General features: G+C 55.9%; 1 protein-coding gene across 18 annotated transcripts in view; it reads right to left on the reverse strand.

The window, feature by feature from the left end:
• Positions 1-3857: 3857 nt before the first annotated feature.
• MAD1L1 (mitotic arrest deficient 1 like 1) overlaps positions 3858-24742 on the reverse strand; it is a 425682-nt gene continuing 404797 nt past the window's right edge. For all 18 annotated transcript variants that reach the window (XM_055115663.2, XM_008973147.5, XM_063605596.1 and 15 more), the window contains one exon: positions 3858-4293. In XM_055115663.2, the coding sequence (XP_054971638.1) occupies positions 4135-4293 (159 nt within the window). In that variant the 3' untranslated portion in view covers positions 3858-4134. The remainder of the gene's footprint in view (positions 4294-24742) is intronic.

The following is a 24742-nucleotide window of genomic DNA, read 5'->3' on the forward strand; positions in this document are numbered from 1 at the left end:
CCCTCCAATGCTGTCTCTGGATGAAGGTCCCAGCCCTCGCCTGCCCATGGTGTCCTGGTGACATTTTAACAGGAGGGCAATGGGCCAAGTTTAACTCAGACGCTGGGGCCTGGAGGGGCAGCTGAATTTGCAGTCAAGAGAGCAGGGTTTGAGTCCCTGCCCAACACAGACTTGCAGGAGGCGTTGGTGGGCCAGTCCCCGGCTTTCTGCACTGAGGTCTCCTTTCCTGACAAGACCAGACTCGCAGGATCATTATGGGATGAGGATGAGCATTGCCAATTGGCAAGTTCCAAGCCGATGAGAGCCTCTGTGTGTACGAGCTGCGCGAGAGACTTGTTAAAGGTAGATTCTCACAGTTGCTCCAGGCAGGACCTGAGGACCTGCCTTTCTCAGGTGCTTCCAGGGACCCCACTCTGAGAAGTGAGGGGCTGCAGAAAACCCAGGGATTTCTCCAAAACTTGCACGAGTTATCTGCGGGAAGGAAAGAGACAGACTAACCCTGCAATGGTCTTGTGCTAGCTGCCCGGTGCCAGGCGCAGTGGGAGGGAGGGAGGGAGGTTGATCCCTCAGAGGCCCCGGCAGGTGGCACTGTCCTCTCCGGCCTGCCGGGAGGCTGGAGGGAGCCCTGGGGCCCCCCAAATCCTGTTACATCCTGGCAATTACAGTTTATTGCTGCAGCACTAATCCCTTAAAATTAGTCATTAGCGGCTTAAGAACCATTTGGCGTTGGGTACCCACTACGGAGCTGGGGGAAGCGGGGAATCTGCCAGAACCAGAACTTTCTCTGGCCCGGCAGCCAGGGCTGGGCAGGGACAGGGGACCGGTGGCGCCTCCTGGGGTCCTCACACGCTGTTTCTTTCCCATTCCACCTGGCAGACGCGTGAAGAGGATTTGACAAACTCGTGGGGAAGGTTTATTAAATCAGCCCGCAAGGGACACATGTTATCAGAGACCTCTGCTCTCTCCAGCCCACCCAGACACGTCCCTTGGGGGTGTGAGGGCTGCTCCAGCCCCGCCTCTGCCTCTTCCCGGGAAAGGAAAATCCCATGATCAGAGCAGAGCCACCCGCCGGCCGGAGCTGGTGCATCTCAGCGCTGGCTGGGGGACCCAGCCTCTTGTAGACCCTCCCGGGGAGCCGGCAGGGGAGGTGCCGGCCCCGGGCTCCCCGAAAGGAAGGTGCTTTGGAGATCCCTGGCTGTGGAGGGGGAAGGGGAGACCAAGGCAGGAAGGTACCCCTGGTCCGGATGCGGACGTGGACGGGGAAGGCGAGACCAAGTCAGGAAGGCGCCCCGGGTCCAGATGCAGACTTGAGGTTGCACCTGGGGACGGGGGGCTTGTTTGTGGCCCTTTAGCTGCCAAGCCCATCTTGATGCCACAGAAGCCGGGGTGGAAGGCAGGTGTGGGCCTTGGCCCAGGCTGCAGCAACCAGAAGGTTCAGCAGCCTCAGATCTTGGGAAGGTGACACAAGGGCTTGGGGACAGTGGGTGGAGTCCTGTGGCCATGAGGGTCTGTGGCTGTGGGAACCCCTGCTGCGGTTTTTCTGGTGTGGTTGGAGGCCGTGACCATTGCTCCTCAGCCACCAGGTTACGCATCGGTGATGGCAGAGCCAGTGGTCCCAGGGTCCCGGAGCTGAGGGGTGTGTGTCCACCAGGGGAGTCAGTGGGGTGTGTGTCCACCGGGGGAGCCGTGGGGTGTGTGTCCACCGGGGGAGCCGTGGGGTGTGTGTCCACCGGGGGAGTCAGTGGGGTGTGTGTCCACCGCGGGAGTCAGTGGGGTGTGTGTCCACTGGGGGAGCCGTGCCAGTGCCTCCTGAGGCTGAGCCCACCTCCCCACTCTCCATTTTCTCAGCCTCTGCCCCAAATCCTCCTGGTAAGTTCCATTCCCACCTGGGCTGGCTGGAGTTTAGCTCTGGCCTTGCAATCAAGACCACCACCTTTGGGGGGGCTCCTGCCTGGACCTGGACCCGGCTGTCGCCCACCAGGGACCACTCCTCCTGCTGCCCCTGGGGCAGAGGCTGCGGGCTTCTGTTCTGCCTGAGGGCTCAGCCCTCTGTCCTCCCCCAGGATGGCCCCGGACCTCCAGCCTCTGGGCCCACCCTATCCCCGCTTCCTACCTGGTGGGGTCCCATCCGCCTTCAGGGTCCAGTCGGACCCCATCTCCTAAATTGCCTTGACAAGAACCAGCCCCTGTCCCTCTGTGTTCACAGCCAGGGTGGTGCTGGCTCCCTGGTCCTGAAGGGCCAGCTGAGTGGGGCTCGGTCCCAGAAGCCCTAGCTCCATGAGTGTGTGTGGGGGCCATCACCGGGGCTGCTGGTGGTGAAAGGATGGGTGGGAGCAGGCACCTCGGCTCTCAGGCTGTGGCACGGCAGGAATGGTGATGGGGAAAGCAGGGTGGTGGGGGCTGGGGTGCCAGGACCCTGGGATTGACCTGGGGGGTATTGGCAGAGGACAGCCCAAAGGCTAGACCAGGGTCCCGTTCTGATTATCTGTGGCTGTGGGAGCAGCATCCTGTGTGGGCCCCGGTGTGCTCAGCTGAGACATGGGGCTGTGGCCGCCCCAGGGCTGCGATGGGGCCGAACAGTCTGGGACTCCGGGTTTCAGTGTGAGAGCCAGTGGTTGCCCAGCTCTGGCGGGGCTGTGTGTCTGTCTGAGGCACATGTGTGTCCAGGGGCCCAGCCAGGGCAGAACAACCTTCGCCTGACATGGAGACATCTCACTTTTCTTGTCTGCATAGCCTGCGTCCTGCACAAAGCCTCGTGAAGCTGAACCCCACGGGCCTCCGAGGACCCCTCCGTCAAACCCCTTGCGCCCAGGAACAGAAGCCAACACTGAAAGGTGACGTTGGGGGGTAGGGAGAGGACACGCAGGAGGAATCAGGGGCTTCCTGTCTCGAGGCTGGGGGACACGACACATCCGTCTCTCCCAGTGGGCCTGTTAGCAGACGGCCCCCCAACTTTCCCCTGAGACCTGGAGGAAAAGGGCTTTCATGAAGGGTTTGTGGAACCTGATGGAGTGTTCTAATGGTGGGCGGTGGGGGGGTTGCTGGGAGTGGGAAGTGGGGTGTGAGGTGGGGGTGGCAGAGCCGGAGCTGCCCCACCCTTGAGGAGTCTGGGTGGAGGCGGCAGTCCCGGGCGTGGCCCTGGCCCAGGCCCACAGTTCGCAGGCAGGAGGCAGGGTCCACGCTTCTCTGCTCCTTCCTCCCCCTGCCCCCGCCCCCGCCATGGGTCTCCCTCCGTCTCAGCAGCGGCGGCTCTGGAGCGAGGCCGTTCCCCTGGCTCCACCAGCTCCCCTCTGCTGGGCTCAGATAGATAGCAGCAGCTGCACCTCTGAATCGGCTCATTTTCCCCATGGCTGGAGAAGGCCAGGGCCGCCGAGTTGGGAGGAGGGGACTCGCTCTCCAGCCTCTAGGGCCAGGTGCTCCATCATGCCCCATGGGGTGGAGCCACCCCACACCCCTGGGTTTGGTGCTGCCAGCTGGGTCCAGGCCCTCTCTTGACCCTGGAGAGATGGGCACAGAGGGCAGTCTCCCCTCGATGCACCCTTATCTGTGAGGACAGTCCCCCCAACCCCTGTGCCTCCATCTGGGTTCCATCAGCAAAGGGAAGCCCCGGAGCTGGGGCCCGGCCTTGAGGCAGAGCTGGAAGCTGCTACGCGGAGGGGCCTCAGCCCATGGTGGTGGGGAGGGCACCCCAGCCACCCTTGGTCCCAGCTGCCACCTGTGCACTCCCTGAGCGGAGATGCCTGACTCACCCTAAGGTTGTCCGGGCTGCTGAGGGAGCTCCTTCCCCTCCTCCCTCCCACCCACCCTGCTAGGGCTAGGCCACAGATAGATAGATAGATACACAAGGCGAGTGGGAGTGTCTAGGGGAGAAGATTTTATTTCACAAGGTGAGGAACCCGGGCTGGTGGCCGACGCCCACACACCAGGCTCCGGGACGCATGGGGTCTGCACGTGGGGAGGGTGCTGGCCACCCCAGCAGGAAGCCTGACGTAGGTCCCAGCGTGTCTGTCAGTCGTGCCACTGCCCTGTGGGGCTGGAGAGACAGGACGTGCACCCAGCCTGTGGCTGGCGGGGCAGGGGACCTGCAGGTCAGGCCAAGCAGAGTGGCTCCGGCTATGCCCCCGAGGCTGCAGGCTACGCCACGGTCTGGCGGCTGAAGAGCTCAAGGGTGAGCGAGCTGAGGAAGGCAGGGATGCTGTCCTGGCGCCGCAGGTGCACCTCGATGAGCTCGCCCACGGTGTGTGAGAACTCTGTCTCCAGTAGCTGCATCTTGGAACCCGAGGGGCTGGTGGCCTGCGGGGCGGTCAAGAGACAAGACAGCGGTCAGCCCGACAGGCCTCTCCCTCTCCCCTCCCTCCCTACACAGCCCCTCCAGCCATGGCGGCTTCCCTCAGTCTGAGGACCTGGACAGGGGTAGATGCGTCCTCAACCCTGCCAGGCCTTATTCCAGGTCACCTAAAGGGACTGAATTAACCCAGGGCAAGGTCTCTGTTGTCTACACTGTCATCTACACAGGTAGCTGGGGGTCCCAGGCACTGCAGGGTGTGCCCACCCGAGGGGCTGCCACCTTGCTCCTTCCTCCACCTGGGGGGCTCCAGCACCTGTGCCCCCACCTGTGCCAGGCCCCAGTGCCACTCTTCACTGAGGCTGGAGGACCCCAAGCCCTGGGCAAGTCCTGCAACGCCTTCCACACTGCCTGGGCCCCATGACCTAGTTTCCCCACTTGTGCAGGGGGGCGCTGGGGGCCCAGGGGGAGTCTGGCTCTGTGGATTCTGCAGCCCAGAGGGCGGCCTCCTGTAACTGCAGAACGGGCAAGGAGGAGCTTCCAGACAGCGCTGCAGGCCCCAGGGGACACAGGGCAGGAGTCACACAGCAGGTCTGAGCAAGCTGCTGTGCCACGGTCCTGGGCTGTGGGGGGAGTGGACAGAGGCCCTTCTGAGCTGCCCCCGAGAGCCAGCCCAGACCTGGTCAGCACCCACACAGCCCCAGGTCAGGCAGGACACAAACCCAGCCCACCACAAAGCTCCCTCCCAAACCACGTCCCTGAAAAGTCCTGTACCCAGAATATGCCCAGAACTCCCACAACTCCACCATGAAGAGGAAAGGGCCAATTAAACAAGGGGCCCTTGAACATTTCTCCAGAGAAGAGCCACACATGGCCAATGAGCTCATGCCAGGACGCCGGGCACAGGGGAAACGTGAACCGCAACTGAGCGAGACACGGACCCGCCGACGGCCACTGCGAGCAAACACCATGAGCTGCTGGGTCGAGGGGAATCAGACCCTCCGCGTTGCTGGCGGGAGCGTGTGTGGTGCGGCCACTGCAAACAGCCGGCGGCTCCTCAAAGAGCTGAACGCAGAGTCCATGGGCCCAGCACACGCCCGGGCGCGCAGCCAGGGGGTCTGAGCGCAGTCCACGCACAGACCTCGGCACGGACGTCCACGGCAACAAACGGCAACACGATCCCATCACCAACAGATGGAACGCGGAACCAGCCCTCAACCGCCGGAGGGAGACACAAAACCGGGTTTACCCGTCAACACTGCTTCGTACAGCCGAACTCTGAGACACGCTGCCACGCGGGCAAACCCCGAAAACACGCCCAGCCAGTCACAGAGACCTGTCGACACAACTCCGTGCCCAGGGGATGTCCTGGAGGGGCACGTCAGGGCCGGTGGAAAGGTGCCACGGTTAGACTGGTCGCGGCTGCGCACTGAATGTGCCAGGAAGAACGGAACGGTAGACTAATGGAGCGCTAGACTTGCGGGTGAGCCGCATGTGTGTGCATCAGAGCTCAGGAAACCGTTTTTGGAAAGCGCTCCCTCCGCCCGGCAGCCCTCTGGGAACCCTCCCCAGGAGCCACAGGGCGGCCTGGCTCCATCCAACTTGGTCCTGGCAGCTCCCCTGTCCACCGGAGCATGCCTGGGCTGGGCCCCGCCCTGATGGTGTCGCCCCTCCCCTCCCCACCTTTGGAGCACGTGCTGCCCCCGAGGCCCTGCGGCCTGACCTGTTCCTGCACCTTCTGTTTCTCAGGAACCGTCCCCGTGCCCTCCCCCTGCCCTCCCCGTTTCTGCTGCCTTAGTATATTTGGCCTTGTCATAGTTCAACACAAACCATTTTTAAACAAAAACAAGAGAAACCACTCTGACCTTTTACTGAGAAAATCCTTTCACTTCTGCCTTCTGCTCTTGATTCTGAATTTCTCCCCCTAAATGTCAGAGGGGCTGATTCTCCTGCAGCTGCCGGGCAGGGGTGGGGAGGCAGTGTGGGAAGAAGTCTCCTTAGCCGGCCCTTCGCCCTCCTCCCAACCCAGGGCTGGCAACCTGGCTGGGCCTGGGGCACTGTGGTGCAGACTCTAGCCAGGCTGGACCAGAGAATAGCTGTTCTCCAGGCACCCGCCTTCCCCGGCCCTCAGAGGCTGGCAGGCTTTGGGAGCCTGGCCGTTCATTTCTAAAAATATTTTTTTTTAGAGACGAGTCTCACTCTGTCACCCAGGCTGGAGTGCAGTGGCATGATAATGGGTCACTCAGCCTCGAGCTCCTGGGCTCAAGTGATCCACCTCAGCCTCCTGAGCAGTTGGAATGACAGGCATGTGCCAGCACACCTGGCTAATTTTTAAATTTTTTTGAGAGATAGATAGACTTTAGCTATAGACTTTAGCTATTTTGCCCAGGCTGGTCTCAAACTCCTGGCCTGACGTGATCCTCCTGCCTCAGCTGCCTACGACGTGAGGATTACAGGCGTGAGCTCTGATCATTCTTTATTTGAAACAGGTGCACCCCGCCAGCGTCAGCAAGACAGCTGCTCCCAATGGTAGGCCGGGCCGCCCACTCACGGCTCCTACAGCACCTCCTCTCCGCTGGCCTCAGGCGGCTCTGGAAGAATGACGCCCTAAGATACCGCGCTGCCCTCCAGGTGGGGGTGGGGGTGGACAGAGACAGGCAGGAGTGACCAGTGCTACTCTCCCAGCTCAAACCCCACACGAAGGCAGACCCAGCGTTTGCAAAACACCAGCCCCCGGTGAACAAGTCGACCTGCCGTGCAGCCCACCTCTGACTCCGTTTCCCCCAGCGTACCCGGCTGCATTGGGAGGCTCCGCCTCGGTCTAACACTCCGGCATTAGCAGGACCTGCTGAATGAGTGGCGCCGGGCCCATCCATCTCTGCTCAGCCCTCTGCCATGTTCAAATATCACACAGTCCCCAGGTACCTCGTAAATCACTGTAATTAGGGGCTGCTCACTTAAAATTAGACCGCAATTTTTTAAAAAGCAAATTGCCAATAAGACACGTTGGCTGTGGCTGGAAATATTTCTGAGGCTGCCTGCGCGCAGGCTCTGGCTTCCTCTCCCTCTGCCTGGCCGGCCCGAGCTGCCACCTGTCTAGTCTGCACACATAGCGGCCGTGTGGCTGGCGGGCGCCCTGGGGGAGACTGAGACACTCACTCTTAATGAAGACACTCGCGGTGTCCACTGTGGCCACTGCACTCCAGTCCAGACCCTGGCTGGCCTGGCCTGGGGCTCACCTGCCCCTCTGGAAGCAGAGAGGGCCTGCCCTGGAGGGCCGGGGACCTCTGCAGCACGTCCGTGGAACACGTGGGCCAGGGAGTGTGTGCCCGGCCCCCATTCCAGCTCTGCCACGTGAGCAGTGCTCACTCGGTGCCTAGGGCTGACTAGTCTTACTAAGCGCTGGTCCCACCATCCCCTGAGCCGAGCCCCATGGTGTCCCAGCGGGCACGGACAAGAGGCACGGAGTGAGGGAGGGGTGGGGGCTGACAAAGGGCTTGGAGAGCAGAGACAGCGCCTCTCTCCACACACCACCAACCGCAGGATGTGGTGGGGCTCGGAGGCCAAGGGGGAAGTGTGAGGGATTCCTGTCAAGAACAAGACCCCCTGCTGCTGAGGGTCCAAGAGAAACTCCATGAACGGGGAAACTCGAGAGGAGGAAGCTAGAGATGGAATGAAGGAAGCCCTGAATCCTGGCTCAAACAAGCAAAGCTGAAATAATGCAGTAAAATGAGAAGACACGCAGGAAATGGAAACGATGCTACTTGGAGATACTGGGAAGTTATGTGAATGCTGTTCATCTGTGGGGTGGCGTGAAGAGGTGGAGGCCACACCAGTGGACATCAAAACCAGAAACCAGTCAGAGAAGGACAACAGGAAAACTGTAAGTGCCTGGAAATTAAACAGCACACTTCTAAGTAATCCACGAGTCAAATGGGATGCCTCGAAGGAAATAAAAAAGAGAACAGAATGGAAACAAGAATACAGCATAATGAAATTTGCCAGACGCACCCAAGGCAGTGCTTAGAGGGAAACGGACAGCACTCAATGCCTGTATCCGGAAAGGAGAAAGATCTCAAATCGCTTCTCTAAATTCCTACTTCAAGAAACGAAGGGAAAAACAAGCCCGAAGCAGGAGGAGGAAATAATACAAGTAGGAATGAACAGGAAAACAAAAGTTATTAAAATCAAAAACTGCTTCTTTAAAAAATAGCAATAAGGCCGGCTAGGAGCAGGGGCTCACGCCTGTAATCTTTGCACTTTGGGAGGCCAAGGTGAGAGGATCACTTGAGCCCTGGAGTTTGAGACCAGCCTGGACAACACAGTGAGACCCCATCTCTATAATCAATCAGCCAGGTGTGGTGGCATACACCTGTAGCCCCAGGTATGTGGGATCACGTGGGCCTAGGAGTTTGAGGCTGTAGTGAGCTATGATCACACCACTGCACTCCAGCCTGGGCAACAGAGTGAAACCCTGTCTCAAAAATTTGTTAGAAAGACCAGCAACGATAAATTGATAAACCCCTGGCAAAACTGACAAAGATTAAAAAGGGGGAACGCCTGTAATCCCAGCACTTTGGGAGGCCGAGGTGGGTGGATCATGAGGTCAGGAGATCAAGACCATCCTGGCTAACACAGTGAAACCCCATCTCCACTAAAAATACAAAAAATTAGCTGGGTGTGGTGGCGGGTGCCTGTAGTCCCAGCTCCTTGGGAAGCTGAGGCAGGAGAATGGCATGAACCCAGGAGGCGGAGCTTGCAGTGAGCCGAGATCGTGCCACTGCACTCCAGCCTGAGCAACACAGCAAGACTCCATCTCAAAAAAAAAAAAAAAAAAAGGGGAGAGTGAAATGACCAATATCAGAAATTAAATGGAAATATTATAATAGATCCAGAAGCTATTAAAATAACAATAAAAAATACTACAACAAAACTTGATGCTCATAACGAACTGGACGGATTCCTCGAAAACCACATACTACCAAAATGTGCCAAGATAAAATAGCCTCGGTAGTCCTATAACCATTAAATAAATCGAGTTTGTTCTAATTAAAATGCTACTCAAAATCTCCAGTCCCAGATGGTTTCACTAGAAAGTTTTATCGAACATTAAATATGAATTAATACCAATTTTACACAATCCTTTTTCAGTTAACAAAAGACAGGGAAACACCTTTCCACTATTAACCTTGTACTGAAACCAACAAGGATGGTGCGCACACAAAGAAAAATAAGTATCAGTCTCTCATGAACTTAGCTGCAAAAATACTCAACAAGTACTAAACAAATGGAATCCAGCAATATACGAAAAAGAGTATCACACCCTGACCAAGTGGGATTCAGTTTAGGTGTACAACGACGGCTAGTTCAAATTTGAAAATCAATCAATGTTATTCACCCTATCAACAGGCTAAAGGAAGACAATGATATGATCCTACTGACACAGGCAAAGCATCTGACAAAATTTAATCTCCATTCCTGACAAGAACTCTTGCAAAGCAGGAATCAAGGGAAAGTCCTCCGACTTGGTAAAAAGCACCAGGAAGAACCCTCAGCTCACGCTGCTTCACGGAAGAGTCTGGCCGCCTTCCCTCATTCGGTCAGCGGAGAGCTGGCTTTCCCCACTCATCCTCAACCCACCATGGGAGCTCCTCACGCCAGGGCATGCAGGTAAGAAAAGGAAAGCAGCAGCATAGGGATTGGAAAAGAACAGAACTGTCCCTACTCGCAAATCACATGACGGCACACGTGGAAAACCCTAAGCAATCTGCAGAGAACTCCTAGAATGACGTGATGGCCCACGTGGAAAACCCTAAGCAATCTGCAGAGAACTCCTAGAATGAAGTGACGGCCCACGTAGAAAATCCTGAGCAATCTGCAGAAAACTCCTCGAACACTAAGTGAGTTCACGAAGGTTGCAGGAAATAAGATGAACATACAAAAATTAACCACATTTCTATAAAGCAATTGCAAACAAGTGAAAAACAAAATTAAAAGGCAATATAATTTACAGAACATCTTAAATACTCGGGTATACATCTAACAAAAACTTGTATAGTGTCTGCAGAAAGTTAGGAAATACTGATGAAAGGAATCAAAAGAATGTTTGTATAAATAGATACAATGTTTATGAACTGGAAGACTTACAGTAAATCAATTTTTCCAAAATTGATCTTTGGTTTTAAGGTAATTGCTGTCTAAACCTCAGCATATATATATATATATATATATATAATTATGATTTTTTTTTTTTGGAAAGAGGGTCTTATTCTGTCACCCAGGCTGCAGTGCAGTGGTGTGGTCTTGGCTCACTGCAGCCTCAAGCAATCTTCCTGCCTCAATGTGCCAAGTAGCTGTAACTACAGGTGTGCACCACCACTCATGGCTGTATTTTTTTCATAGAGATGGGGTCTCCCTGTGTTGCCCAGGCTGGTCTCCAACTCCTGGGCTCAAGCAATCCTTTTGCCTTGGCTTCCCCAAGTGTTGGGATTACAGGCGTGAGCCACCATGCCCGGCCAGCATTTTTTTTTTTTATTTTTTTGGTAGAGAGACACAAGATTATTCTAAAATGTATATGGAAAGCAATTCCAAAAAAGAAGAGTAGAGGAATTGCCCTTCCTGATGTTGAGAACCGTACAGCTACAGCACAGCGTTATACGGCTCCTATGTCAGACAGACATGGCTGGGGCAGCGCTGGAGGGGAGATGTGGAGACCAGCAGAACAGAACAGAGGAACTCGAAAGAGACCCACAGACGCGTCCAGGCCACTTTCTAACAGAGAATATTAGGCCGTGACCAAGTGGGACTTCGTTTAGGTGTACGAGGCTAGCTTGGTATTTGAAAATCAATCAATGTAATCTGCTATATCAACAGGCTAAAGAATAAACAACATATGACCCTATTAATCGATACGGAAAAGTCACAGAAAAGTCACAAAGGCGCTTCAGTGGAGGAAGGGCAGCCTTGTCTTTGCTACAGCTGGAGCCGGAGGAGCTGGACACAGTTAAAAAAAAATTTTTTTTTGACTGAAACCTCACATCTCAAAATTTAACTCAAACTGTATCACGAACTTACATGTAAAACACAGAATTATGTTAAAAAAGAAATCTTCAGGATCTGGATGAGGCAGAGCTCTGACACTCAACACCAAAGCACAATCCATAGAATAAAATTAAAATGGATCAATGGGCCTCGCCAAAATTTTAGGAAATTGCACAGTGGAAGAGCCTGTGAAGCAGATACAAGGATAAGCTACACGACAGGGCGCCAGCGTCTCCCTGCCCATCTCTCCTAGAATGCCATGGCCACAGGGGACCCCGGCACCTGGAGGGGTGACTGCAGCGTCTTAACCCCAAGTGGGATTCCTGCCTGTGCCCTGGCCCCACAGGGCAAGGCCCACATCTGTCTTGCTTCTCTCTTTTCCCAGAACAGACTTCACCAGGCTGGAGAGTGGCCTGGGCACAGAGGCCGGGGCTGTGGCATCAGCGGCCATCGTGAGGGCAGAGCGCCCAGGCGTTCTCAGACACACCCCTGCTCCCACTGGCCTTCCTGGGAGAAGCACCCCCTTGTTCCAGATGAGAAGCCGCAGCTGCTGGGCCGGGGGAGGCATGAATATTCCATGCTCGGATCTGCAAGCGCCACGCACCTAACGACACAGCTCCAGGCGCCTGCTTCCCTGAAGCTCAATCCTCCTGTCCTTGGTGTGCTGCAAGCGCCGCTCCAGAGCAGGGCTGTGTGTGGGGAGAGGAAAGGAGCCCTCGGGGGAAGTTATGCTGGGAGCCCATTTGTCAGGGGAGGGAGAGCGGGAAGCAAGGTCCATGAGGATGGGGTGTCCTGCAGCTGGGTCCTGACTGGGGGCTGCTCCCTCTCCTGGGCCTAGGCACTGCAGGAAAATGGCAGGTAGTCAGCCTGCCACCACCTCCCGGCCACCACCACACACCCTCGACAGACCTTTCAGATAGACGGCTCGATCCTGACTTGAGCACTGCCGGCCCCAACGCCTCCCCTCTTACACCACCTGCTTGTGCGGGCCTGGTGGCAGAGCTGCCGACATCGGGGGCTTTCGCACCCACCAGAACTAGCTTCTAACCTCGGCTTGGCCACCAGGAAGCTGCGTGACCCTGGGCACACCGACATACCTCTCTTGAGCCTGGTCTGCACGCTGGGCATTGCCGAGAAGACTAACGAAGTCAGGTGCGTAAAATCACCGGGCTCAGGGGAGACACCGAGCACAGTGGGATGAGGAAACCCTGTGCCCACGTTACCCCGGGCCATGAGGACGGCAGCTGCCCCGTGCCCTGGCGCCATCGGATGGCCTCTACTGGGAAGTGAGCTGCTCCCGGCCTTGTCCCCACCTCGCTGCAGCAGGACTGGTTGTCTGCCAGGCCCTGGAGCCCCCAGGCTTCCCACAGAGGCTCCCCCACCAGGACCCGCGGGAGAGGAGATGGGCGTGCCTCGCTGGCATCTGCCGGGGCAGCCACAGGTCCCCGTGAACCTCGCTTGTAGAAGACACCTGCTCTCAAAGGCAGCGAAGGGGAGATTTTTTTTTTTGTCTTGAGGCTGTCAGGAAATCAAAGTGTTTTCAACTTCAAAAGACTCTCCGGGCGTCTCAAGTTGAGAATCTGACGCGTCCCAGGCACTTTCATGCACACATGGGGCGAGCCGGGGAGAAGACTCAGCAGCGTCCGCCGAGAGTCAGCCCTGAACTTCAGGGGTGAGAAAACCCTTCAAGTTCACACTGCAGCAGGACACACACTCTCACACCCACACTCACAGAGTGCAAAAGGACTCTTAGAAAATCATCAAAATGTTAATGGCGGTTAACTCGGAGTGCTGGGACGGAAAGTGACTCATGGTTCTCTGCATTTTCCAGATTTTTTTATATGCTGCATATTTGTAATTAGGAAAAATGTATATCTAAATTATATCTGCAAGAGCGGAACAGCTTCAAGACAGGCCGCTGAGCACACGGGTTCCCCACTGCGGACACATGCAAGCCCCAATCCTTATCCACCTGGCCTGCAACCCTCGGGCGTCTTGCTCATCTGCCCGTCTGCCTGGAGCGTCTCCAGACACTCTGTGGGAGGCCCCTCTGTGGGCTGCTGAGGCCGGTGCTGCCCACCCACCTGCCCCAGATGTCCTGGGCCTGGGGTGCCAGGCTGGCGTCATGGCTGGCATCTTGGCTGGTGGCACCACAGACGCCAGGCATGGGTCACAGCGTGAGCCCAGCCAGCTGGTTGGGGTGGGTGGCGCTGGTCAGGTGGCCACAGCAGAGTCCGCTGAGGCCACCTGTCTAGGGCTGCTGCTGAGGTGTGAGAGACACGGGCCCATGCCCCTCGGCACCCAGCGGCCAGGGCACCCAGGTTGGGCTTGTGCAAATCCCAGGTGGGGCACAGCTCTGTCTGTCCACGGGTCTTTGCGGTGCCCGTCTGAGCGCCTGTGAACAGTGCTGGGCAGTCTCCCCATGCACACAGCTCTGCACGAGCCTCCACGGCCAGGGCTGCCCTCCCTTCCTTAAAAAGTCTCAGGGGCTGAAGGCCTTGGACCATGGCATCAGGGTCCAGAGGTGATAAACCTGGGTAATGTGTGCCCTCATCCCAGCGGGTGCTGCTGGGGGTTAGAGGTCAGCACAGTCCCAGCCCCGGGGTTGGCGGTCGGCACAGTCCCAGCCCCGGGCGGGGTTGGAGGCCGGCACAGTCCCAGCCCCGGGGTTGGAGGTCAGCGCGGTCCCAGCCCCAGGGTTGGCGGCCGGCACAGTCCCAGCCCCGGGGTTGGAGGTCAGCGCGGTCCCAGCTTGGCTTCATGACCTCGGCAGCCGTGATCTGTATCCCAAAGTTCGGGCGTGATAACGTCAAGACCGTGCAGAGCCTGCCGGGTACAGCGTGAAAATAGCTGGTGCTACCGTGGTCTACACAACCTGTTAGACCGGGATACCGAGGACTCCTGGCAGCCTCACACCTCACAGCTGGGCTCTGCACAGGAGTCTCAGGTGCTGTGGGGCCAGCCTGCCTGCTGCACATCCACGGCCCGAAGGTGATCCAGGAGCAGCAGCCACCACCGAGCCCTGATAGTCACTGCCTGGCCTGTCCGCGCTCTGAGGAGGGAGAGAGCAAGCTTCTCGCCGCTGGTGTATTACCTCGGCCGAGGGCCTCCTCCTCCAGGCTGGCCACAGGACTTGTTACAGCCTATGCCTGACCCCCCCGCTCATGGCCTCACTCCCTCATGGATGCCCATGGCCGGCCCAGCCCCACCCTGCACAAGCCCTCCAGCTCCAGGCCCAGCCCAGCTCAGCTCAGCTCCGTGGAGCTCCTGGTCCAGAGGTCCAGGTTTGACCCCAGGACACCCTGCTGTGTGCACGATCCTCAGCTCCCACCCCTCTCTGCCCCACTGTCCCTCTGGCGTCCCTCGGGGGAGACGACACAGCCGGGCCCAAAAGAGGCCTCGCAGATGCTGCCGCGTGAGCACCGTGCTGAGGGCCTGGCAGCAACTGGGTCAGGACAGCTTGGACAGAACGCCGAGAACAAATGTCCCGGCATGAAGTTCCAAAGAACGGAAGCTGGCAAAAAGCGTGTCCGGCACGGGGAAAATAGCTCAGCCAATTATTCCTGCCTAATTGTACCGAGGAAAGCATCTAAATACTGCCTGTGCTAATTATACCAGCGTTATTGGGGTTTATCTTCCCGGCGAGGGTGACCTTTCCTTCAAGAGTGACTGGCGGGGCGGGCAAGGCCAGGCACCCCAGCAGTCGCAGAAAAATCCCAAACCAACAATTATTATTATTATTATTCTATTTATACAGCTCCCCCTCGCACACGGGCGTTCTGCTTTACAGCCACACGCAGCTGCTCCTGCAGCCGCAGCCGGAGGGGAGCCGAGGGAGTGGGGGCGCCGGCTCGGGGTGGGGCGGCCTGCGCAGCCCCTGATGTGAGTGGCATCCGCCACGGGTGGCTCCAAGGGCCGTGGAAGGGCATGGAGGCCACAGGGATGAGTTAGAGGAGGTGGCGGGGATGGAAAAGGAGGGAGAAGGGGATGAGTGTGGGTTAAAAGACAGGGACTGGCCCCGAGGGCAGCAGGGGTGCAGAGCACAATGAAGGTTAAGGGAAGAAAGGGGACGCGGCGGGCAGGCAGGACAGGTGCTCAGCTCAGGCACGCGGGTGAGGAGGGAGGAGCTGCAGCACAGCCCTCACCCAGTGGCTCCCTGAGCCCCGCCCAGGTGTGGGGTCCTCCCCTCCTAAGCCCCGCCCGGGTGTGGGGGCCTCCCCTCCTGAGCCCGTCCCGGGTGTGGGGTCCTCCCCTCCTGAGCCCATCCCGGCTGTGGGGTCCTCCCCTCCTGAGCCCGTCCCGGCTGTGGGGTCCTCCCCTCCTGAGCCCGTCCCGGCTGTGGGGTCCTCCCCTCCTGAGCCCGTCCCGGCTGTGGGGTCCTCCCCTCCTGAGCCCGTCCTAGGTGTGGGGGCCTCCCCTCCTGAGCCCCGCCCAGGTGTGGGGTCCTCCCCTCCTGAGCCCGTCCCGGGTGTGGGGTCCTCCCCTCCTGAGCCCGTCCCGGCTGTGGGGTCCTCCCCTCCTGAGCCCGTCCCGGCTGTGGGGTCCTCCCCTCCTGAGCCCGTCCCGGGTGTGGGGGCCTCCCCTCCTGAGCCCCGCCTGGGTGTGGGGTCCTCCCCTCCTGAGCCCCGCGTGGCTGTGGGGTCCTCCCCTCCTGAGCCCGTCCCAGGTGTGGGGGCCTCCCCTCTTGAGCCCCGCCTGGGTGTGGGGTCCTCCCCTCCTGAGCCCCGCCCGGGTGTGGGGTCCTCCCCTCCTGAGCCCGTCCCGGGTGTGGGGTCCTCCCCTCCTGAGCCCGTCCCGGCGGTGGGGTCCTCCCCTCCTGAGCCCGTCCCAGGTGTGGGGGCCTCCCCTCCTGAGCCCCGCCCGGGTGTGGGGTCCTCCCCTCCTGAGCCCCGCGTGGCTGTGGGGTCCTCCCCTCCTGAGCCCCGCCCGGGTGTGGGGTCCTCCCCTCCTGAGCCCGTCCCGGCTGTAGGGTCCTCCCCTCCTGAGCCCGTCCCGGGTGTGGGGTCCTCCCCTCCTGAGCCCGGCCTGGCTGTGGGGTCCTCCCCTCCTGAGCCCGGCCTGGCTGTGGGGTCCTCCCCTCCTGAGCCCGGCCTGGCTGTGGGGTCCTCCCGTCCTGGGCCCCGCCTGGCTGTGGGGTCCTCCCCTCCTGAGCCCCACCCGGGTGTGGGGTCCTCCCCTCCTGAGCCCCGCCCGGGTGTGGGGTCCTCCCCTCCTGAGCCCGTCCCGGGTGTGGGGTCCTCCCCTCCTGAGCCCGTCCCGGCGGTGGGGTCCTCCCCTCCTGAGCCCGTCCTGGCTGTGGGGTCCTCCCCTCCTGAGCCCGTCCCAGGTGTGGGGGCCTCCCCTCCTGAGCCCCGCCCGGGTGTGGGGTCCTCCCCTCCTGAGCCCCGCGTGGCTGTGGGGTCCTCCCCTCCTGAGCCCCGCCCGGGTGTGGGGTCCTCCCCTCCTGAGCCCGTCCCGGCTGTGGGGTCCTCCCCTCCTGAGCCCGTCCCGGGTGTGGGGTCCTCCCCTCCTGAGCCCGGCGTGGCTATGGGGTCCTCCCCTCCTGAGCCCGGCCTGGCTGTGGGGTCCTCCCCTCCTGAGCCCGGCCTGGCTGTGGGGTCCTCCCTTCCTGAGCCCCGCCTGGCTGTGGGGTCCTCCCCTCCTGAGCCCCGCCTGGCTGTGGGGTCCTCCCCTCCTGGGCCCCGCCTGGCTGTGGGGTCCTCCCCTCTTGGGCCCCGCCTGGCTGTGGGGTCCTCCCCTCCTGAGCCCCGCCTGGCTGTGGGGTCCTCTCGTGCTGGGCCCCGCCTGGCTGTGGGGTCCTCCCCTCCTGGGCCCCGCCTGGCTGTGGGGTCCTCCCCTCCTGAGCCCCGCCTGGCTGTGGGGTCCTCCCGTCCTGGGCCCCGCCTGGCTGTGGGGTCCTCCCCTCTTGAGCCCGGCCCGGGTGTGGGGTCCTCCCCTCCTGAGCCCCACCTGGCTGTGGGGTCCTCCCCTCCTGGGCCCCGCCTGGCTGTGGGGTCCTCCCCTCCTGAGCCCGGCCTGGCTGTGGGGTCCTCCCCTCCTGAGCCCGGCCTGGCTGTGGGGTCCTCCCTTCCTGAGCCCCGCCTGGCTGTGGGGTCCTCCCCTCCTGGGCCCGGCCCGGCTGTGGGATCCTCCCCTCCTGAGCCCCACCTGGCTGTGGGGTCCTCCCCTCCTGGGCCCCGCCTGGCTGTGGGGTCCTCCCCTCTTGAGCCCTGCCTGGCTGTGGGGTCCTCCCCTCCTGGGCCCCGCCTGGCTGTGGGGTCCTCCCCTCCTGAGCCCCGCCTGGCTGTGGGGTCCTCCTGTCCTGGGCCCCGCCTGGCTGTGGGGTCCTCCCCTCCTGGGCCCCGCCTGGCTGTGGGGTCCTCCCCTCCTGAGCCCCGCCTGGCTGTGGGGTCCTCCCGTCCTGGGCCCCGCCTGGGTGTGGGGTCTTCCCCTCCTGAGCCCCGCCTGGCTGTGGGGTCCTCCCCTCCTGGGCCCCGCCTGGCTGTGGGGTCCCCCCCTCCTGGGCCCCGGCTAGACAGCACCACCCTTTCCAGATGTAGCCGAATGAGAACAGGAGAGGGCGTCAGCGGCCTCTGTGCCTTCTCACCTCCCACCCAGGCGAGGCCCGTGCTGCTGGGGGTGACGTTTCGTGAAGCACCACGCTTAGGGCAACGTGATGCTGGGGATGCGGGGTGAGGAGGGCCGGAGATGCAGGCCCGCCCTCCTGTGAGGCTGCCCCTCTTATCTGCTGTGGGCCCCGGGGCCCATCAGTTTGTCTCTCTGAGCTGAAGTTTCCTGAATGTAAAATGGAGACAAAATGCCTATTTTCCCACCTCAGAGGGTGGCCGGCAGCTTCCGGCCGAGACAGAGCCACAAGGACAGATGCACCTGCCATCTGAAACAGCCAGAATATGAGGCATCAAATGTGAAACAACAGTTTTCAGTCAGGAAGGGTGGCGGGCCCTGAGAGACGGGGCGAGCCCGGGGAGATGGTCACAGCCCAGGCAGGGCCTCGGGGGACCCGAGTTGAGGGACAGGGCTGGAGCTGGAGCCAGGGCACAGAACAGAGTGCCAGAGAGAAGGGCTGAGTTCGCTGGAGTGCTCGGTGAGAGGCTGAGAAAACCTGGAGCATTAGAGAGAAAAACCCAGAAAACGGCACCTGAAGCTCACACTGGGCTGGAGCAGTGCCTGTCTCCGGCAGCCTCGCGGGAAAGCCTGCGAACTAGGTGGCTGCAGGGCACAGCATTGAGATGGACACCCCTCAGCAAGGGGCGGTGTGAGCCCCAGACAGACGCTGCCCTGCTCCCACCTCACATTTCCTAAACCGAGACCCAGAGAACCAGGCTGTTTCCAAGTACCTGAACTGTGTCTCCGAACAGAGCTCACGAATATTTATAGGAACACACACACACGTGCATGCACAGGCACACGCACACATGCACACACAGCCTCGCAGCACTCAACAAAGAGAAAATCAGCTGAGTGAAACAAACCTAGGGCTGACCTGACGTCAGAAGCGGCAGATCACATTAAGTCACTGTAACTTTGCTCCATATGCCCAAAAAGTTGAGGACAGACATAAAAGGGACAAAAAAGAGCCAAATTGACCTTCTAAGGATGAAGACAACAAGTGCAGGGGACGGATCCACGCCAGATCAGACATCGCAGAAACAGGATCAGTGAAGCTGCAGATACAACCACGGAAACCGTCCGAGATGAAACAGATGAGAAAAAGAAAGAAAAGCGCATACAAACAAAAAGGAAAAAACGGAAAGATAAATATAAAGGAGGCAGCACATCGGGCGTGGGCTGTGGGGTAACATCACGTGGCCTGACACGTGGGATAGGAGTCCCGGAGGCAGGCTGGTGGCACTTCTGAAATGGCTCCTGATGGTCCCCACCTCCAGGCACCACCCGCATCAGCGCCAGCCCTTCAGCGTGACTTACAGCAGATGCAAAGTGTGGTGCAAGTGCTGGCTTCCCCTCTGCAGTCACATCACAGCAGCCGTGACTTCTGCGGCTCCCACCCTGGTTCTCAGAGCTCTGACCCGCCAGCTGCCGTGCGTGAGCTGCCCACACGGCGAGGAGCTGCCATAGGAACCAAGCGCGGCAGCCCAACCACGGATGAGAAGCAGAATCCTTCTGACGGCCACATGGGTGTACCTGGACGTGGGACCTTCCCCAGCAGAGCCAAGAGGACCGTGGCTGGTGAGGTCTCTGAGCAGAGAGCCAGCTCAGCCACACTTGGATTCCTGACCCCAGAAGCCATGAGCCAGTGAGTTCTGCAGTGATGTTATTCAAGGACTGGTCCCCAAGAGTCTTGAAAAAGTAATGGCCCCAATTTTCTGAAATGTGTGGAAAAGTGTAAACTGAGAGATCTGAGAAGTTCAAAGAACCCAACCACCAAAAAAAAAAAAAAAAAAAAAAAAAGGCAGGGGGAGGAAACGACATTAAAGTACACAAAGTACATCACAATCAAACTGCTCAAAACCAGCAGTAGAGATGAAATCTTAAAAGCAGTCAGAGGAAGAAAAGACAATTGACCGACAGAGGAACAAAGATGAGAATGACAGCAGACTTCTCAGAGGAAATACTGGAATTAAGAAGACAGTGAGATCACCTCTGTAAAGTGCAGAAAGACAAAGCCCAGAATTCTCCACCCAGTGGAAATATCTCCCCCCAAATAAAGACTTCTTCAGGTGTGCAAGAGCTTAAAATATCCCAAAAAGCAGCTGATTCACACTGCAAGAATATTAAAGGAAGCCCTTCAGACAGAAGGAAAATGAGGATGCAAACAGGGGCTTACACAACAGGCCAGGCTGGTGGCTCACGCCTGTAATCCCAGCACTGTGAGATGCCGAGGTGGGAGGATCACCTGAGGTCAGGAGTTCAAGACCAGCCTGGCCAACATGGTGAAACCCTATTTCTACTAAAAATACAAAAATTGGCCACATGCGGTGGCACATCCCTGTAATCCCAGCTACTCGGGAAGCTGAGGCAGGAGAATCGCTTTAACCTGGGAGGCGGAGGTTGCAGTGAGCCGAGATCGCGCCACTGCACGCCAGCCTGGGCGACACAGTGAGACTCTGCCTCAAAAAAAATAAATAAAAATAAAAAGAAACATGGGCCTACACAAGAAGAAGGAAGAACAGCCCTACTCCTTCCATGAATGAGGGGTGGGAGCTGCATGTGCAGACATATACAACATTTACAATTATTATTTACATCTCTTTCAAAGATAGCTGACTAAACAGAAATAAAAACAAAGTATTGTGGGGTTTATCATGTGCATAAATAAAATATATTATAAGCAGACGACTAAGGCAGGAAGGAGAAGACAGGAAGTACGTGACTGTCAGGTTCTCACACTACGCATAAGGCGGTGTCGTATCATTCGAGGATGACTGTGTTGTTAAAGATCTCCGTGCCCTAAATCCTAACACAACCTGTAAAAAATACAGTTAACAAATCAAAAAAGGAGGCACATGAACTTGTAAAAAATGCAATCCAAGAAAGGCAGAAAAAGAGGGAAGAAAAAAGAACAAAGGACAGACAGGACAAACAGAAAACAAATAACAAGATGAGACTTATCTAATCAAAGTAGTAATCAATTTAAATGAAAAGGCAGAGAATGTCAGATTTTATGCACATTTAAGACTCAGCTATATCCTGCTTTTAAGAAGCACATTTTAACTAGGAAGATGCAGTAGATTAAAAGTAACGTGAAGCAGATACAGCGTGCTCACAGAAGCCCATTTGCCCTGTGTTCACATAAGCACACCTCGCTTCATCCATGGCCTGACTGTGCCTCACAGACACTGCATTTTTTACAAGTTTAAGGTCTGTGTCTGGCAAGTCTATTGGCACTATTTTTCCAAGAGCGTGGATTCACTTCATGTCTGTGTCGTATATATTTCCAACTTTTTCATTATTAGTATATCTTTTATGGTAGTCTGTCATCTGTGATCTTTGATGTCACCATTGTAATGGTTTCGGAGCTCCACAAACAGTGCCCATAAGAGAGCAAACTTAACTGATAAATGTGTGTGTTCTGACTGCTCCACTGACCAGCCATCCCCCATCTCTCTCCTTCTCCTTAGGCCTCCCCATTCCCTGAGACACGACCATCACAACAATATTGACACCAGGCCCATTAATAACCCTAGAATGGCTTCTAGGTGTTCAAGTGAAAGAAGACTCACATGTCTCTCACTTTAAATCAAAAGCTAGAGATAATTAAGTTTAGTGAGGAAGGCATGTTGAAAACTGAGGCCAAAAGCTAGGTCTCTTGCACCACACAGCTAGCCTGCAAAGGAGAAGTTCGTAAAGGAAATCACAAGGGCTATTCCAACGAACACATGAATGATAAGAAAGCAGAACAGGCTTACTGCTAATATGGAGACGGTAAATGAGCTCTTGGGGCCCTTAAGAATGACGCTAAGTCTTCTCTGTCTGTGCTCTATCAGTGGAACAACGAAGCCTGGATGACAGCACATGTGTTTAAACGTAGCACAGTGCACTGAATATTTTAAGCCCACTGTTGAGACCTCCTGCTCAGAAAACAAAATTCCTTTCAAAATATTATTGCTCACTGACAATGCAACTAGTTACTGGGCTCTGATGGAGATGAACGTTGTTTCTATGACTGCTAACACAGCATCCATCCTGTGGCCCCTAGATCAAGGGACAATTGACTTTCAAGTGTTATTATTTAAGAAATACATTTTCTAAGGCTATAGTTGTCACAGAGTGCTTCCTCTAAGGAATCTGGGCAAAGTCAACTGAAAACCTTCTGGAAAGGAGCTGTCATTCTAGATGCCATTAAGAACGTCAGTGATTTATGAGAGGAGGTCAAAGTATCACCATTAACAGGAGTTTGCAGAAGTTGGTTCCAACCCTCATGGATGACTTGGTTCAAGAAGAGGTCAGTGGAGGAAGATGGACAGATGTGGTGAAAATAGCAAGAGAATTAGAATTAGAAGCAGAGCCTGAAGATGTGACTAAACTGCTGCAATCTCATGATCAAGCTTGAATGGATGAGGAGCTGCTGCTTATGAATGAACGAAGAAAGTGGCTTCTTGAGATGGAATCTGCTCCTGGTGAAAATGCTGTGAACACTGTTGCAAAATGACAGCAAAGTGCATCAACTTAGTGGATGAAGCAGTTTGAGGGGTTGAGAGGATTGGCTCCAAGATAGAAAGAAGTTCTACTGTAGGTAAAATGGTTTCAGAGAGCACTGCATGCTACAGAGAAATCTTTCATGAAAGGAAGAGTCAATCAATGTGGCCAGCTTCATTGCTGTGTTTTTTTTTTGGGGGGGGGGGGCGGTGGGGATGGAGTCGTGCTCTGTTGCCCAGTCTGGAGAGCAGTGGCACGATCTCAGCTCACTGCAACCTCCACCTCCCAGGTTCAAGCGATTCTCGTGCCTCAGCCTCCCAAGTAGCTGGGATTACAGGTACGTGCCACCATGCCCGGCTAATTTTTGTGTTTGTAGTAGAGACAGGGTTTCACCATGTTGGCCAGGCTGGTCTCGAACTACTGGCCTCAAGTGATCCACTTGCCTCAGCCTCCCAAAGTGCTGGGATTACAGGCTTGAGCCACAGCACCCAGCCCATTGGTGTTTTTAAGAAACTGTCACAGCCACCCCAACCTTCAGCAACCACCACCCTGATCTGTCAGCAGCCATCACCATCAAAGCAAGAACCTCCACCAGCAAAGAGATTACAACTGGCTAAAGGTTCGGGTGATCATTAGCATTTTTAAGCAATAAAGTATTTTTAAAATCAGAACATGTACATTGTTTTTTAAAGACATAATGCTATTGTACACTTGACAGACTATAGCATAGGATAAACATAACTTTTATATGCACTGGGAAACAAAATGCATGGGACTTGCTTTATTGTGATATTGGTTTAATCACAGTGATCTGGAACCAAATGCATGATATACCCAAGGTTGCTTATTGACAGTGCAACTCTGTATCAGACAAAGCAGATTTCAGAGCAAAGAATATTACTAGCAATAAAGGTCATTTCATAATGATAAAAGCGTCCATTTATATATGAAACAAAAACTGGAATGCAAGAAGGAATAGAGAAATCTGTAATTATAGTCAGAGATGTCAATATTCATCTATCAATAACTGATAGAACAGGAAGACAGAAAATTGGCAAGGATATAGAAGCTTCGCAAACGTTATTAAAAATGTCAGCTACTTGACATTGATATAGCACATTCCAGCAGGATACAGGATACACACAGATTTCAAGTACACACACAACATTTACCAAGGCAGTAACATTCTGGATGGATCTTAAAACAAATTTCAAGAAATGTGACCAGATGCAGTGGCTCACGCCTGTAATCCCAGCACTTTGGGAGGCCGAGGCAGGTGGATCACCTGAGATCAGGAGTTCGAGACCAGCCTGGCCAACATGGTGAAACCCCATCTCTACTAAAAATACAAATATTAGCCAGGCGTGGTGGCACGTGCCTGTAATCCCAGTTACTCGGGAGGCTGAGGTAGGAGGCAGGAGAATCACTTGAACCTGGAAGGCAGAGGTTGCAGTGAGCTGAGATCGCGCCATGCACTCCAGCCTGGGTGACAGAATGAGACTCCGTCTCCAAAAAAAGTAGAAGGATTCAGACCGTTCTGAGAATGTTCTCTGACAATAATGAAATTAAATGAGAAATTAGTAACAGAACGGCATCTGGAGATTTTCAAAAAATGTGGAAACTAACACACTTCTAAATAACCCATACGTCAAAGAAGAAATCAAAAGGGAGGTTAGTAAGTGATTTGAACTGAATGAAGATAAAAACAAAATATCAGAATTTGTGGGATGCCACTACAGCAGAAACTAGGGGGAAACTTATAGCACTGAATGTCCACATTAAAAAAAAGAAGGTCTCAAATCAGAGACTTCAGCTTCGACCTTAAGGAACTAAAGAAGGGCAAATTAGACAAAGTAAGCAGAAGAAAGAAAATAAAGATCAAAGCAACAATGGTGAAAGAAAACAAAAAAGCAGTAGAAATAATAAAACCCAAAGCTGTTTCTGGCCAGACTGACCTGGAATAAAAGAGAAGAGACAAATTACTAACATCAGGAAGAAGAGGGATGATAGCACTACAGATCCTACAGATGTTAAAAGGATAGTAAGAGAAATTATGAACAACTTTATGCCAATACCTTTGAAAACAAATAAAATGGACAAACTTCTGAAGATACAAACTACTAAAGCTCACCACAAAAGAAAAAGACAATGTGAATAACTCTATGTCTATCAAGACACTGATGTGTAGTTAAAACCTCAGGAAGAAAACTTCAAGGTTCAATGGGTTTACCGATGAATTGGATCAACTATTTAAAAAAGAAATAATATCAATTCTACATTAACTCTTTTCTTCCAGTTTGTTTTAATCAAGAATTCTAC

Source organism: Pan paniscus, chromosome 6, assembly GCF_029289425.2.
Source record: "Pan paniscus chromosome 6, NHGRI_mPanPan1-v2.0_pri, whole genome shotgun sequence".
Classification (NCBI taxonomy): Eukaryota; Metazoa; Chordata; class Mammalia; order Primates; family Hominidae; genus Pan; species Pan paniscus.